The 16,814-nt window shown below is 41.4% G+C and overlaps 1 protein-coding gene across 4 annotated transcripts in view; it reads right to left on the reverse strand.

Moving 5' to 3' along the window:
* TEX15 (testis expressed 15, meiosis and synapsis associated) overlaps positions 1 to 16,814 on the reverse strand; it is a 109,763-nt gene that overhangs the window by 79,285 nt on the left and 13,664 nt on the right. For all 4 annotated transcript variants that reach the window (XM_072114003.1, XM_072114005.1, XM_072114004.1 and 1 more), the window contains exon 2: positions 2,904 to 3,008. In XM_072114003.1, coding sequence (XP_071970104.1) covers positions 2,904 to 3,008 — 105 coding nt within the window. The remainder of the gene's footprint in view (positions 1 to 2,903; positions 3,009 to 16,814) is intronic.

The raw sequence follows: 16,814 nt of genomic DNA on the forward strand, positions 1-16,814 counted from the left end.
TGGCAAAAAATATCAAACTTTATTGAATATGAAAAAGGATGTACATACAAAAAGACACAGAACAATAAAAACAGTTAAAAGCTGTGCTACACAGAGCACAATCAACCCCCCCTTTTTAAGGGTATGGGATGGAAATCCCAACCCCGGGGAAACCCACAGCTGTCCAACAATACCCCACCTAAGAATGAACCCCAATGATGGACAATAAGAAACAATGTATGTAAGGTCAGGAGAGCCTGACTGTAACCGTATATGATACCTCCTACCAGCAGGTAAGCATGGAACGGAGTAGGCAGATGCAACGGGGGAGGGAGGAGTGGGTCAGCTGTGGGGAAGGAGACCCCACGCGTTACGTCACTATTACGTGACTTCCTCAGGGGTAGTAGTGGTTGCTGGGTTCGTCTCGCCTATATACCCAAAAATCCCCCAATTACCTGTAACAGCTGTGTAGAAGGAGGGTCCGTAGATGGAGTATGGTGGACTTGACCCCTCAACCGGAAGTATATACTGGCGCCAGCGCTCTGAAGGTATGTTGGTATGTATTTTCTCCTACCTGCTGGTAGGAGGTATCGTATACGGTTACAGTCAGGCTCTCCTGACCTTACATACATTGTTTCTTATTGTCCATCATTGGGGTTCATTCTTAGGTGGGGTATTGTTGGACAGCTGTGGGTTTCCCCGGGGTTGGGATTTCCATCCCATACCCTTAAAAAAGGGGGGTTGATTGTGCTCTGTGTAGCACAGCTTTTAACTGTTTTTATTGTTCTGTGTCTTTTTGTATGTATATCCTTTTTCATATTCAATAAAGTTTGATATTTTTTGCCATATAGGTGCATCCCTTTCTCTTTTCCTCCATTTTTAAGGTATTATTCGTCAGTATAAAGAACATGGCTTCACAAATAAAGGATATAACATCTGGGTCGTTGTCCGCCCTCTCTAGTACCTTTTTAATGGCCTCTATTCCTACTTCATGGAGGATTCTAGTGTACAGACTCTCGACATCTATCGTAACAAGGAATACATTATCATGCCATGTGTTGTCTCTTATGGATAAGAGAAACTCGTTAGTATCTTTTAGATATGCGGGAATTTTTTACAGAAGTGGGCGCAGCATCCAATCAATGTATTGGGATAGTGACTCGGTGACCGAACCCACCCCGGCGACTATGGGTCGTCCGGGGGGAGCGGTCAGGGATTTGTGTATTTTTGGCAAGAAGTACCGTCCCGGTTTTTGCGGATGTTTGGGAAAAAGCCTCTCTGCTGTGCGACGTGAAATGGTGCCTCTAGTAACATGGTGTCTTAGGAGGGTGGCAAGTTTGGTCTTAATTTTTTCCGTAGGGTCGGATAGTAGCTCTTCATAATTTAGAGTGTTTTTTAGTTGCCGTTCGGCTTCTTTTATAGAGGCAATCCGCCTCTTCAGAATCTGGGGGATTGTGAACAAAAAAACCCAAAGGCCCTATATTAACGGGGACTTCTCCTTTTTCTCTAGCCTCTTCTTTATAGGACCCCTGGTTCGAAAACCATTTTTTTAAATTCATTTTTCTAATTCCTTTAAACAAATTTTGTACCAGGCCAAAGTTGAGGCTCTTAGATAGCACCGAAATACATTCTTTGCTCAAATTATAATCAAAAATTCCCACATATCTAAAAGATACTAACGAGTTTCTCTTATCCATAAGAGACAACACATGGCATGATAATGTATTCCTTGCTACGATAGATGTCGAGAGTCTGTACACTAGAATCCCCCATGAAGTAGGAATAGAGGCCATTAAAAAGGTACTAGAGAGGGCGGACAAAGACCCAGATGTTACATCCTTTATTTGTGAAGCCATGTTCTTTATACTGACGAATAATACCTTTAAATTCATGGATACCTGGTTCAAACAACTCATCGGTTCAGCGATGGGGACCCCAGCGGCATGTACATATGTAAATATTTTTCTAGGTTTTTTCGAAGATAAATATGTCTATGCTCCCACCAATCCAAGTCGGTATCCTCCCTATCCCCTCTCACCGGCTCCCCCTTCTGGATAGAAGCAACATCGGCTGTGCATAGCAACTAACAGTTCCCCTTCAGGTCCGCCAGTATTCAGGCAACGTTTGCCGGCACAGCTGACCAGCATGTGTTTCTGTACAAGCTCCGCCCCCACTGGCACTCTTACCTGAATGGTTAGATTAGTAGTCCTCAGTTCTCCTTCAGGTCCGCTTCCACCTTTCTGCCTATCTCTACGCTCGCTGCCGCCATGTGACTGGGGCGGGACCAAAGCTCGACTTCCCCACCCCAGGTTGTTTTTAGCCAATGTGTTACCTTATAGATTGTAGGTGTGGCTGCACATGCAGCGGAGTCTCCTAGCGCCCTCATTTAAAAAGGCAGATGAGGACGCATGGAGAGTCAGGCAAGATGAAGCGCTAACCTAAGCGCGTAACGATTCGTCCCTGATAAAAGGACGCACCCTCCTTCGCTACCCTCCCCTGTTGTGTACGCCAAATTTTAAATGGATCAATAAAGAAAATAATTTTACTCAAGGTGGTGAGTGACAACTTTTTTCTTCTCTTCTACCACGAAGTTTATGCAAATGACTTGTCACTACAGTTAGAGCACCACACCGAAGTCTAGAAGTTTTACAGTTTGATCTCCCTATAAACTATATGCTGAATTTTGGTCTCTCTGACGACGCAGAAATTGTTTCAATAGTGCCCCCAAGCATCTTCCCCATCTTTTAGCAGATATGGAACAGTTGGCAGGAGAAGACTCGCCTGGATCTTGTTTCGTACATAAACTTTCCTTGTTCTACCATCAAAATTGGTTAAAATGGTTGAAAAAGCATTTAATAATTTGTAATAATGTAACACTTTTAAACAATTGTAATATAACTGTATGTAAAGACTTGAATACCTACATTTGTCAACGGTTCTCTTTATCTTGGGGATTGTGAAGTTCTGCAGATGTTTACTTTCTGCATGTGTTGTTCTAGAAGAGGTCTTCACTTGTTCTTCCATGTTGTCTGCATAGAAGGATAAAAAGAACAAGATATACCGTAAGTTAAGATATAAAATGCAGTTCTTGTCAGGATTATGTATTGAGGCTATACATCAGTTCTCTATAGTTGCTAGATCTTACTCAATTCAAGTACATATAATATATATACAGAAAAAAATTGTGCACTAAATGGGGCACTATATAGACAATCCAAAGGAACACAAGATTGTGTCTATAACACAGCTTTATTAAGTAATTATACTAATAACAGACAATATAAAAAAAATATATAAAACTATAAAATATCATTAATAAGTCCTATTATCACGTTTCAGGTGAGAAAGGGTCACAGCACCTGAAAAACGTTAATAGGACTTATTAATGATAATTTATAGTTTTATATATATTTTTTATATTGTCTGTTATTAGTATAATTACGGTACTTAATAAAGCTGTGTAAGAGACACAATCTTGTCCCCATTTAGAGCTCAATTGTTTCTGTATATATACTGTATCCACTACCGGCATCTTCTGTGGATGACTGGTCCCTCTGAGCCTTGGGAGCTGCTGAGTACATCCAAGGAACTAGTGTCTTGAACCTTACCATTGTACTGGATCATTGGACTGGACCCCAGGTTGGGCATGTTATGTATTGACACCAAGTTGCAATAAGGTGAACATATTTACTGTCACTTCAAGATTTTCAACCGTACAAGACGTTATCACCCGAGGCCTTTTTTCTTTTTATTGCCAAGTACATATCAAGCAACATAGTTATATTGAAGAGCAAACATTGGGAAACATTCATCAATCTGTTTTCCAATCTGTTTTATGCTATGGGCACAACAACAGTATAGCACCTCTTGGTCTCAGTGCCCCATGATCCGTCATCGGAGGGCGCCGGCTATCATGATAGCCCTGCTTTCTCTGCCTACTATACTATCAGCTATGTGCTCAGTTGTCAGGAAAGCCCTCTTCTGCTGTCTGCTGGAAATCAGCTTTGTGCTGCCCTGAGATTTTAAACTGGAGCAGGTGGGGAAGTGCCAGGGGTGCAGAGGCGGGATACAAGTGTTTTGGGAGGGCTGTAAGAGCCAGAGAACCCAGAAGGGCTCTGCCAACACCCCCAAAGTGCCAAAGTAGTGGAGCAAAGCTCCGTACAAACATACGTCTGCATTTTGCAGCTGGTAGCTACCAAGCAGCATGAAAAGTTAATAAAAATAAACAAATTATGGTAGATTTTCTTTAAACTACGGCTGATTTTTTTTTATCCAGCATCAGGTACATTAATATATCTGAAAGCACTGTCTTGTATTATCTAGTCTTACTTTTAGGCCCCTTCTACACTCGTGAGTGTGATGTGATAAACTTGCATCACACTCGCAACGCCTGCTGCTCGGATCGCATGGCCCGAAGGCTGCACTCTGGGACTGAACTGACATGCTGAGTTCAGTTCCGGTTTGCAGAATTCGGGCTGTGCGCTACGAGCAGCATGCATTGCGAGTGTGATGCGAGTTCATAGTTCGCGAGTATAGAAGAGGCCTTAGCCACTTTTGATATACTTATCCTATTGAATGCAGAGTACCTTACTGAAAAAATGTGTGTGAGCTACCCCTAGACATCACATATATAAAAGGGACTTATTTACTAAGTTTACTTATTTACATCGGCGCTGGCTTTCATGCAACAGAAAGACATACACTACCATGCACCAGAAAGAAGAAGGTGAACTCCATCGGACCTGAGCGGGGAAGCGAAACATGCAGGAAACCAGTCGCATGATCTTAGTGAATCCAGACCGGGTAAGTAAATATGCCCCAATATATCTGCACTATTCACACACAATAAAATACTATAGACCAGCCTATCACATGGAGGGTTCACAGGCCCCATTTTCTGGGCCTCTGTGTTATTACATCAGCTGCCCCTGTTTGGTAACATGCCATGATGTGCCTTGATTTGCTGGAGTGGTAAACACTGTGGGACAAAGAAGCTGCAATCCCAGATTCCCTAATTGTTCAAAAGCATGCCAAATACAACCCTTTTAAGCTCTGTTATTGTGTTTTTCTTTTAGGATAAAAACATGTATGATATTTCTGTCTCTATACTAAAACCTAGGTTTTCAGTTTAAACTGCCTTATTGGCACTATGCGATAAGTAGGTAGGTTTTGCGTTGCAGTTTGGGCACTCTGTCTGTTAAACGTTGGCCATCGCTGCTATAGTAAGTAGTCACATCTGGCAGAGTCACTGAGACCAAGTGACCATGCAAGATCAGGCAGGAGACTGGGGGCATGCCGGCTGAACACTACAGTACGAAAATTAAGAAAATTCTGTTAAAATGTTAAAAAAACTAACAATTTTCAAAGTTTTCCTTTAAAGACTTTCCTTTTTTTTATTACAGATGTTATATGTATAATTTTAGTAGTAAGTTCTCAGATTTTCAAGAGACTTTCAAAAAACTATATTTTTGGTGACCAATTTAGTTGACCACTTACCGTACATTATCCAATTGTGATCTAAGCTCACTTACTTTTCTTATTACCTGAAACAATCTCTTTTCTGTGGAAAATGAGTTTTTAAATCCGGCTTCGGTGCTCCACTGCTTTGCATAAGAGCATCACTGCTAGGGTGCTCAGCTTTTTGTCTTTATGTAATAATGCATATCTCCTGTGTGCATAAGCATCTGCTCCTTCCTCCCCGAGAGTCGGCTGCATGATGTTGCTACTGAATTTGCAGTGAGCTAGCTGACGTCACCAGTTCTCAGGAAGGAGGAGCAGATGCTTATGCTCACAGGAGATATGCATTATTACATAAAGACAAAGCGCCGAGCATCCAAGCAGTAATGCTTGGCACGGTCTTATGCAAAACAGTGGAGCACCTGAGCTAGATTTTTAAACTTGATTTCCACAGAAAAAAGATTGTTTCCAGTAAAATCAAAAGTACCACCTGTATATGTAAGTACACACTGAACATTCATTGAGCTTAGCGCACAAATGGATGATATAATTATTTTTAAAGCGCACACAGATTACGCAGCACTGCACAGAGCTTGCCAAATCGGTACCTGTCCCCAAATGGGCTCACAATCTAATCAACCTAGAAATATGTTTAGGAGTGTGGGAGGAAACCGTAGGATTCGGAGGAAACCCCCGCAAACACAGAGAACATATAAGTGGTTGATTTCCTTTAATGGGGTTTTCCCAAGAAAGAAAGTTCTCAAATTTCAATCCCCTAGTGATGTTTACACATTTAAGATCATTTTTAACCTCCTTACTTTACAATTTTACTCAGTTTTATTGCTGTTTTAGCTCCTACCACTCAGTGATGGTTAATGTAAGATTTTGGGGTGTGGGCGGGGGCTCTCTCAGCAGGAACTTTGGGGCACATTTACTAAGGGCTTTGCGCCGCAATTTAGTCGGACTATTCGTGTTCTTCATGGCTAAAATGGCTTGCACAGGTATTTAAGAAGTGTGTGCGCTGCGATTGTGTCACACGACCCTTTTGTGGTGCAGCTGTCCTTGCAACACAAATTAGGGGGTGTGCTGGCGCTCAGTCTGACTGATTCGGACCAAGTGGTTTAAATTTCAAATTGTTTTGCACGCCCTATGTTTAAAGGTGCACCGCAAAAAAGATGGTGAACTCTGTCGGACCAGTGCTGGGAAGTGACACATTCATGATTTCAGGTGCACAATCTTAATGAATCAGCAGCATTATAGACAAACAATGCACTTTCAGTGAACTCCAGTGAACTGGTAAGTAAATGTGCCACATTATGATCCCTCTAGTGCAGTGTGCTGCCAAAGTGGTTAGATTATCAGGGTCCAGGGTTTATCAACACTTATTTAGCTTCTGAAAATTCACTAGTTTCGGATACATAAAAAAAGAGATATGAGAGATGATGAGAACCATGAAATGGATATAACACACAGTGACACACTCTCAGCACTGCTACATCTCAGCTACACTGCCACACACAGCTCTGCTACAACTCCTTCACCTGCTATAAATATATTATCTATCTGTAGCTTGTAGATGCTGATTACCAGCATGAAGTGCTCATGTGAGTCTCTGTGTGTGAGCTCATCTTGTAATGCAGGGGGGGGGGAGGACAATGCAGAGACACTGTAGGGAGCATACAGGAGAAACTATTAATGAGAAGAATCTGCACTGCCAAACCCTATGTCAGAACATTTCTGATTGTTCCTACCATATACTACAACTACTACAATCAGATAGCTAGCACTAGGCAAAAAATGTTGACAGTTAGCTTACGTGTTACAGATATCACTAGGCACAATTGCTGTATGCTAGGTATACTCCCGAAATTAGGATATTTTTATGACATATCAAGTGACTAACACCAATAGCTAGGTGGAGATCACCATATTGTGGGCTTTGTGTATGGATGGTGATAATATAGTAGGGACTGGTTGATATATTATCTGCATACCACTACCCATCCTCACATGACATCAGCCTGACATCAATTGTGAATTATTCTTTTTGGCTTACTGGCCCAATATTTAATTGGTATTTCTAACAAAGTGTATATTTTAAACATTCAATTAGTTCAAATCAACATTTTGAAAGTATTTTATCAATTTACAGGAAGCAAATAAAAACTGAGTTGATATTTTAACATTTCAATTTTTTATTATAATATTCTCATTTAGCCCTTAACATTTTGAGGGTTTAAGAGAGAAAAAAAAAGACCTAAAATTTGTTGCACTGTTTCTCCTATGTACTCCATTACCTCATATATGCATGTCAACTGCTGCTTGGCTGCACGGTGGAGTTCAGAAGGGTATTAGCGCTATAAGGTTTTTATTGGGCTGATTTGGTACAATTGTTTTGAATACCAGGGCACATGGCAGGGCTTAGAAGGGATGTACCAAAATGTTGTCTTTGGAGCCGTTTTCACCAGATGAAATCTTGGTAGAGCGCCTAAGAAACTCCTGAGAAGTGACACTATTTTGTAAACTATGCAAATTCATATGTGGAACAGCATCAAATTAGTGGTAAGGGTAGGGGTGCACACCAGATGTTGATCCTTGTTGCCAGAATTCAATTATAGATAAAGTAGAAAATATCAGCAACACTACAGGATGAAGTATTAAATCAAAAGTCTTCCTTTATTCATCAGAGGTATGGTGCAATGTTTCGACCATATAGGTCAGTGATGGCGAACCTTTTAGAGGCCAAGTGCCCAAACTGCAACCCAAAACCCCCCTTATTTATCGCGAGGTGCCAACCAAAAATTAAAGCAGTAACTTATTGGTCCCAGTTCAACAACTTTCAATCATATTGGCCTCCTGAGGACAGCAACACAGAAGAAAGATGGAAAATTTCCAGTTTCCCTCTGTACAAAGAGAATCGTGGGGCCAGCAGGAGACCCTGTCTAATTCTCCCTCTTCCTACAGTCCCAAGTAGCGAAGTCAGTATCAAAATATGACTAAAAGCAGCATTTCTTAAGTTGCTTATAACTGCAGGAAGATTCTTTGAGTCTCGTCTGGTGTGCTGGGTGATGGCCCGGGTGCCCACAGAAAGGGCTCTGAGTGCTGCCTCTGGCACCAGTGCCATAGGTTCACCCCCACTGATATAGGTCTTTATCATGCATAGTGCATACACACATAGTGTCCATATTTATCCAACACCTAAGTGACATCACGTCCTGGTAATAATCCCACCCACAATTATGAAAAACAAAATGTGTGAATACACAAGTATAATTATACATCACAAATATGTAACATATAAATACGTTGACAGAGCAAATATTCATCTTTATAATAAAGCAATAGCCATAGATTGACATATTTGTCAGTTGATCGTCCTGTCAGCTGATCCATCTGGGCAGCCAGATGTGTCACAATGATGTGCGTGTCAGCCGATCACCAGGCCAGCTAATCCACCCGAACAGCTGACAGAGCAGCCACCGCACATACCCGGTAGTGCAAAGCTTGGAATACGTCCACCGCTAGCACATCGAAGTGCCCAGAAACAGGTAATGACTGAGCATGATAATAACCACCCAATCTCCGTAATCAAACAAATAGGTCTCAGTTATAGGTAACAACCTGCTATTTTTTATAAAAGCAGTCAGAACAGACAAAGATAATATAAATAAAGACAATCAATATAGTAACTTAGGAAACTACATTTTGGAAACTACACCCCTCATAGAATGTATCTAGGATTGTAATAAGCATTTTGACCCCACAGGTGGTAAACCAAAATGAATACACAGTGAATGCTGCAGTACAATAATGAGTACAAGCTGTATTTTTATTTCATTTTAGTGCCAAATTCATTCTGCCCAATTCATGCCAACATTATGCAGATTGTATATTGATAATTCACAGAAGATACATCACTCCAGCTCACCTAGATTCTTGAATACTTTCTGTATCAATTCCTTATTGTTTTCTAGATCTCTGATTGCTGTCCTGCTATAGAAAGCTTCTATGTTTAATTCCAGTGGATAGAGATCTGCCCATGGTTTTGTGATGGACCTGCAAGTGCACAAGCTGTGATGGCTTCTGATATAGGCTTCTGCACCGTAATAGTATGGCACGCGTCAGGTGCGGGTACATGGAGAGGGCTCACGGGCTTAACCCTCTCCATGGCTGGTAAGTCTTTGCTGCATATTGCAGCAAAAATTTACCGGTAACACCCGCGATCGGTGCTAGCATAGATAGTGTTATCCCGCCAATAGCTTTGGGCAGCTCATGGGCACCGCCATCTTGCTGAAGATCGTCGTGATGTCATCAGGGAGCGGCAATCCATTGCTTTGACAGCCTCGGTTCTTCCGAAGACACAAGGCTGTCTCGTTTTACAATGTGCTAATTGCACATTATAATGAATGAGGAAGAAAATCCCCATATACTACCATACCGTAGTATGGCAGTATATGGTAGGATTGATGAGACAACCTAGGGTTAGAGTACCCTAGAGAGTCTGCAAAATAGTAAAAATAAGAAGTTAGAAAAAATATAATAAAACCTAAAAATTCAAATCACCCCCCTTTCCTAGAACTATTATAAATATAAATAAACATTTAAAATCATAAACACATTAGGTATCGCCGCGTCCGAAAATGCCCGACCTATCAAAATATAATAATAATAGTTTTTCACTGCGTTTAACCCTGTAATGGAAAATAGCCCCCAAAGTCTAAAATGACACTTTTTTGCCATTTTGAAAAATATTAAAAAATGCAATAAAAAGTGATCAGAAGGTCGTACAGTTCTTAAAATGGTAGCATTGGAAACATCATCAAAATTCGCAAAAAATTACACTACCCACAGCTCCATACACCAAAGTATGAAAAAGTTATTAGCAGCTGCAAAGGTATTAGCAAGCTTGAAAGAAAATGACTGGAACCCCAGCTACAGAGCTTGGTGTAATAGGGCCAATGGGCAATACAAGCAGATCTCCCTAAACTATGCCCTCCTTCACGCCCTGCTGGATTATGAGACCTCGCCTGCTTCCCTCGACAAAGTGGCAGTTAGATGACCTATCTATTACCCCATCACAGCTCCTGAAGGCCGTGGCTAATGCCTATAGATCTCTGCCTTCGCCACGCTTCCAGGAGATGTACCGAGGCTTCCGGCTCCTATTCTCTTCGGGTTCCGTCTCCTGACAGGACCCGGCTGTAAGTAGCATGCTCAGTACAAGTGCAAGTGCAAGCCCAAATATGGAATGTGTAAAAAAAAAAAAGGAAAAATCACTTTATAATAATAATAATTAAATAAAATAAAAGTCCCATAATCTCCCAAGTTGCACATAAAATGCAAATAAAGTATATAAAACATAAAAACACCAAAAAACGTATATGTTTGGTATTTTGGCGACCGGGTTACATACAAGATAGGGTCTGTAGGTTTGTTCTTAAGTTGAATTTGTATGCAAGTCGGAACTGTATATTTTATCATTGTAATCCCAGTTAGAACTTTTTTTGGGTCTCTGTGACAATTGGATTTTAAAAAATGTTGTGTTGTCACAAGAACCAGGATTATCAATAAAGCTTCATTACAGACACCTATGATAACTGTTATAGCTGTTTATTGTAGCCTAGGACTAAAGTACAATAAATTCCCAATATCCAGTGGTCCGTTTGTAACTAGGGTTCGTATGCAAGACGAGTGTTCTTAAGTAGGGGACCGCCTGTAGTTATATTCATGTACATAGGGGCAGTATTATAGTAGTTATATTCTTGTACATAGGGGGCAGTATTATAGTAGTTATATTCTCGTACATAGGAGAAAATATTATAGTATTTATATTCTTGTACATAGGGGGCAGTATTATAGTAGTTATATTCTTGTACATAGGAGGCAGTATTATAGTAGTTATATTCTTGTACATAGGAGGCAGTATTATAGTACTTATAGGAGCAGGAGTGGGTGCCGTGCCACGATGGATGGTCCGGTCCGGACCCGGAGACAATATAGTGGAGGGAAAAACAAGCGAAACCATCGGCAACATGCAAAGGAAAGTTAAAAAAGAGTAAGAAAGGTGACGCGTTTCGTACCTCACAAACCTGGGTCCTTATTCATACCTACACCATGGAGAAATGGCTACACATATATAGGGAGAAATTAAACACATCAGAGTGTTCCACCCTATGTACACAGCTGTGAGCATTAGGCACATAATTAACAACACAGGCACTAGGAGGAGAAACAAAGTTAGTATTAGTATAAATAACAGTGAAAATGTGAAAATATCAAATGAATAAATGTTGCAGAATTCAGTATATGAAATTCAGATCACTTCTGAAGTTCAAACCAAATGGATGGCGTGTGTTGAGTGACAGGATCCACTGAGCTTCCTTGACATGAAGCATTCTAACACTGTCACCACCTCTCTTGTTGAACGGTATGTGGTCAATGGCGATGATTTTAAGGGAAGTCATATTGCCTTTATGTTCATCTCGAAAATGCTTTGAAAGACCAGTTATGTTTCGTGTGCTTGCTACAGTACGGGGGTTTGCACCGGTAATGTGTTCGGATATACGGTCCTTGAGTTTCCTGAAGGTTCACCCCACGTACTGTAAGCGGCACAGAATACATTCTGCCAAATATATAACATGCGTGGTGTCACAGTTCATGTATCTGGAAATTTTGTATGTCTGGTGATTGGCGGTGGAGGAGAAAGAGTTAGTTTTATTCATATATTTACTCTTTCTCCCTCCATTATAGTACTTATATTCCTGTACATAGGGGGCAGTATTATAGTAGTTATATTCTTGTATATAGGTGGCAGTATTATAGTAGTTATATTCTTGTATATAGGTGGCAGTATTATAATATACACTCACCGGCCACTTTATTAGGTACACCTGTCCAACTGGTCGTTAACACTTAATTTCTAATCAGCCAATCAAATGGCGGCAACTCAGTACATTTAGGCATGTAGACATGGTCAAGACAATCTCCTGCAGTTCAAACCCAGCATCAGTATGGGGAAGAAAGGTGATTTGAGTGCCTTTGAACGTGGCATGGTTGTTGGTGCCAGAAGGGCTGGTCTGAGTATTTCAGAAACTGCTGATCTACTGGGATTTTCACGCACAACCATCTCTAGGGTTTACAGAGAATGGTCCGAAAAAGAAAAAACATCCAGTGAGCGGCAGTTCTGTGGGAGGAAATGCCTTGTTGATGCCAGAGGTCAGAGGAGAATGGACAGACTGGTTCGAGCTGATAGAAAGGCAACAGTGACTCAAATCGCCACCATTACAACCGAGGTAGGCAGAAGAGCATCTCTGAACGCACAGTACGTCGAACTTTGAGGCAGATGGGCTACAGCAGCATAAGACCACACCGGGTGCCACTCCTTTCAGCTAAGAACAGGAAACTGAGGCTACAATTTGCACAAGCTCAGCGAAATTGGACAGTAGAAGATTGGAAAAACGTTGCCTGGTCGGATGAGTCTCGATTTCTGCTGCAACATTCGGAGGTAGGGTCAGAATTTGCTGTCAACAACATGAAAGCATGGATTCATCCTGCCTTGTATCAACGGTTCAGGCTGGTGGTGTCATATATTTTCTTGGCACTCTTTGGGCCCCTTGGTACCAATTGAGCATCGTTGCAACGCCAAAGCCTACCTGAGTATTGTTGCTGACCATGTCCATCCCTTTATGACCACAATGTACCCAACATCTGATGGCTACCTTCAGCAGGATAATGCGCCATGTCATAAAGCTGGAATCATCTCAGACTGGTTTCTTGAACATGACAATGAGTTCACTATACTCAAATGGCCTCCACAGTCACCAGATCTCAATCCAATAGAGCATCTTTGGGATGTGGTGCAATCATGGATGTGCAGCCGACAAATCTGCGGCAACTGTGTGATGCCATCAAGTCAATATGGACCAAAATCTCTGAGGAATGCTTCCAACACCTTGTTGAATCTATGCCACGAAGAATTGAGGCATTTCTTAGGCAAAAGCGGGTCCAACCCGTTACTAGCATGGTGTACCTAATAAAGTGGCCGGTGAGTGTATTTTACTTATGGGCAGAGAAGGTATTATAATAGTTTTTTGTGTTTATAAGGAAGCATTAAGTTGTCTTCTTTTTAAAAAAAAGAAGCTTTATTCCTGTACAAGGGAGGCAGTATGATACTCTTTATCTGCACTGTACATGTTGATTAAGACCATCTATCAACAGTTTGTGTGGAGTTTAGTAACTTCACCCACATCATATGCTCACACCTTTTTTTGACCCCGCTCACAGAATGGGGCCACATTTAGGGTCCATTCACACGCCCGTCTTTTGGGATGTATTTGCAGCCGCATATATGTCCCGATAAACGGCAATGACGGCCCGGCGGCGGTACTCTGCCCCACGTGTGTGGCACCGTTCAACGTCGTACACCAGGAAAAGATAGAGCATGCTCTAAATCTTCCCATCTGTGCGGCCGTGCGCCGCTGTTTTCAATGGAGGGGTCACCTCCTCTCCAGCACCCGGCGGTATGCCCGTCCGGCGGGCATAGGGCCATGTGAATGTACCCTTACAGTTATTTTCCAGGGCCACTTTAAATTCCCAGTCTGTATATACACACACACATGCACATTAATTTGCTTTTTACTCAAACTCTTAGAGTGCCGATGCCTTTTTATGCCCCCAATACACATTGGGGCACATTTACATACCCGGTCACTGGGGTTTAGAGAAAGTGTCCAACTATAATGCACCAAGTGGTGATTCAATAAGATTGTGCACCCAAAATTATGAATGTGTCGCTTCCCTGCTCAGGTCCGACAGAGTTCACCATCTTTTTTGTGGTGCATCTTAGGGCTAGGGCTTGCAACACAATTTAATAGTTAAATACCATGCTTAGTCCGAATGAGTCGGACAGTCCGATGACAAGGGTTTAATTAAGGAATTGATACAGAGAGCATAATGGAAAATTGCAGAACTTTTTATTACACAAACAATACCAACCGTTTGCTGAAAGAGGACAACCCCTTTAAATATTTGTATATTGAACTTTTTTCCTTAGCAAGTTATAATGCTAAGTTTACTATTATCATTCGCTCTATGCAGTTTTGAAATATTTTGATACGGCTTCAAAATATGCTGTATTGTACTATCCAGTTTACTATATGGCTGCAATGTACTACCCTGTTTCCCCAAAAATAAGACCTAATGCTATCTTTTATTCAGCTTAGAAAAATAAGGCCTCCCCTGAAAATAAGACCTAGCGCAGTCATTGCTACAGCTCCCCCCACGGCGTACATTAGTATTAGCAGATCATTTAGATAATTCAGAAGGTTGTGAAGTGGATGAAGAATTCATGGGAAAAAATCACCAAGTGCTGCATTGCAAATGTGCCATTGAAGGAAAGTGCTGTAGCTAAACATGAACGATTGGGACCTTTTTTGGCCCGAGCATCAAATACCTTAGTGAAGCACAAAAATCCTTGCCCAGAAACCACAAATACCACCCCAAACCAGGGCCTGGCTGGGAGGGAATATCAAATAATTTGTACATCATTGTGTACATTTTTTATTTGTAGCAAGACTAGATGTTTTATTAGTACTAAGTACTATTTCTGTCACCTCTACCTGTTGGAGCAGCCCACAAAGATTCCATCCCAGTCTTTATCTACTTTATTCATACATTAATCATTCTAAAATCATATTTTCTTTATTATGTAAATGGACTGGTCACATGATCAGAGGCAGTGATGTCACCACTGGAATCCCTCTCCCCCTGCTCATGTCTGTATGTAATGTATAGTAAAGCATTGCTAGTGTCTGTGCTTTATCTGCTGACATGCTCTCCTCCTTATTAACTACACAAGTACCTGACATGTTCTGCGATACACACGTGTGAGACATCAGCTACACAAGTACCTGACATGTTCTGCTATACACATGTGAGAGACATCAGCTACACAAGTACCTGACATGTTGTGCTATACACATGTAAGACACAGACATCAGCTACACAAGTACCTGATATGTTCTGCTATATACATGTGAGAGACACAGACATCAGCTACACAAATGCCTGACATGTTCTGCTATACACATATGAGACACAGACATCAGCTACACAAGTGCCTGACATGTTCTGCTATCCGCATGTGAGAGACACAGACATCAGCTACACAAGTACCTGATATGTTCTGCTATACACATGTGTGAGACACAGACATCAGCTACACAAGTACTTGACATGTTCTGCTATACAAATGTGTGAGACACAGACATCAGCTACACATGAATCTGACATTTTCTGCTATACACATGTGAGACACAGACATCAGTTACACAAGTCCCTGACATTTTCTGCTATACACATGTGAGACACAGACATCAGCTACACAAGTACCTGCCATGTTCTGCTATACACATGTGAGAGACACAGACATCAGCTACACAAGTACCTGACATGTTGTGCTATACACATGTAAGACACAGACATCAGCTACACAAGTACCTGATATGTTCTGCTATATACATGTGAGAGACACAGACATCAGCTACACAAATGCCTGACATGTTCTGCTATACACATATGAGACACAGACATCAGCTACACAAGTGCCTGACATGTTCTGCTATACACATGTAAGACACAGACATCAGCTACACAAGTACCTGATATGTTCTGTTATATACATGTGAGAGACACAGACATCAGCTACACAAATGCCTGACATGTTCTGCTATACACATATGAGACACAGACATCAGCTACACAAGTGCCTGACATGTTCTGCTATACACATGAGACACAGACATCAGTTACACAAGTGCCCAACATGTTCTGCTATACACATGTGAGAGACACAGACATCAGCTACAGAAGTCCCTGACATGTTCTGCTATACACATGTGAGAGACACAGACATCAGCTACATAAGTACCTGACATGTTCTGCTATACACATGTGAGAGACACAGACATCAGCTACACAAGTGCCTGACATGTTCTGCTATACACATGTGAGAGACACAGACATCAGCTACACAAGTCCCTGACATTTTCTGCTATACACATGTGAGACACAGACATCAGCTACACAAATGCTTGACATGTTGTGCTATACACATGTAAGACACAGACATCAGCTACACAAGTACCTGATATGTTCTGCTATATACATGTGAGAGACACAGACATTAGCTACACAAATGCCTGACATGTTCTGCTATACACATATGAGACACAGACATCAGCTACACAAGTGCCTGACATGTTCTGCTATACACATGTGAGAGACACAGACATCAGCTACACAAGTACCTGATATGTTCTGCTATACACATGTGTGAGACATAGACATCAGCTATACAAGTACTTGACATGTTCTGCTATACA

The sequence above is a fragment of the Engystomops pustulosus genome, chromosome 1 (genome assembly GCF_040894005.1).
Source record: "Engystomops pustulosus chromosome 1, aEngPut4.maternal, whole genome shotgun sequence".
Taxonomy (NCBI): domain Eukaryota; kingdom Metazoa; phylum Chordata; class Amphibia; order Anura; family Leptodactylidae; genus Engystomops; species Engystomops pustulosus.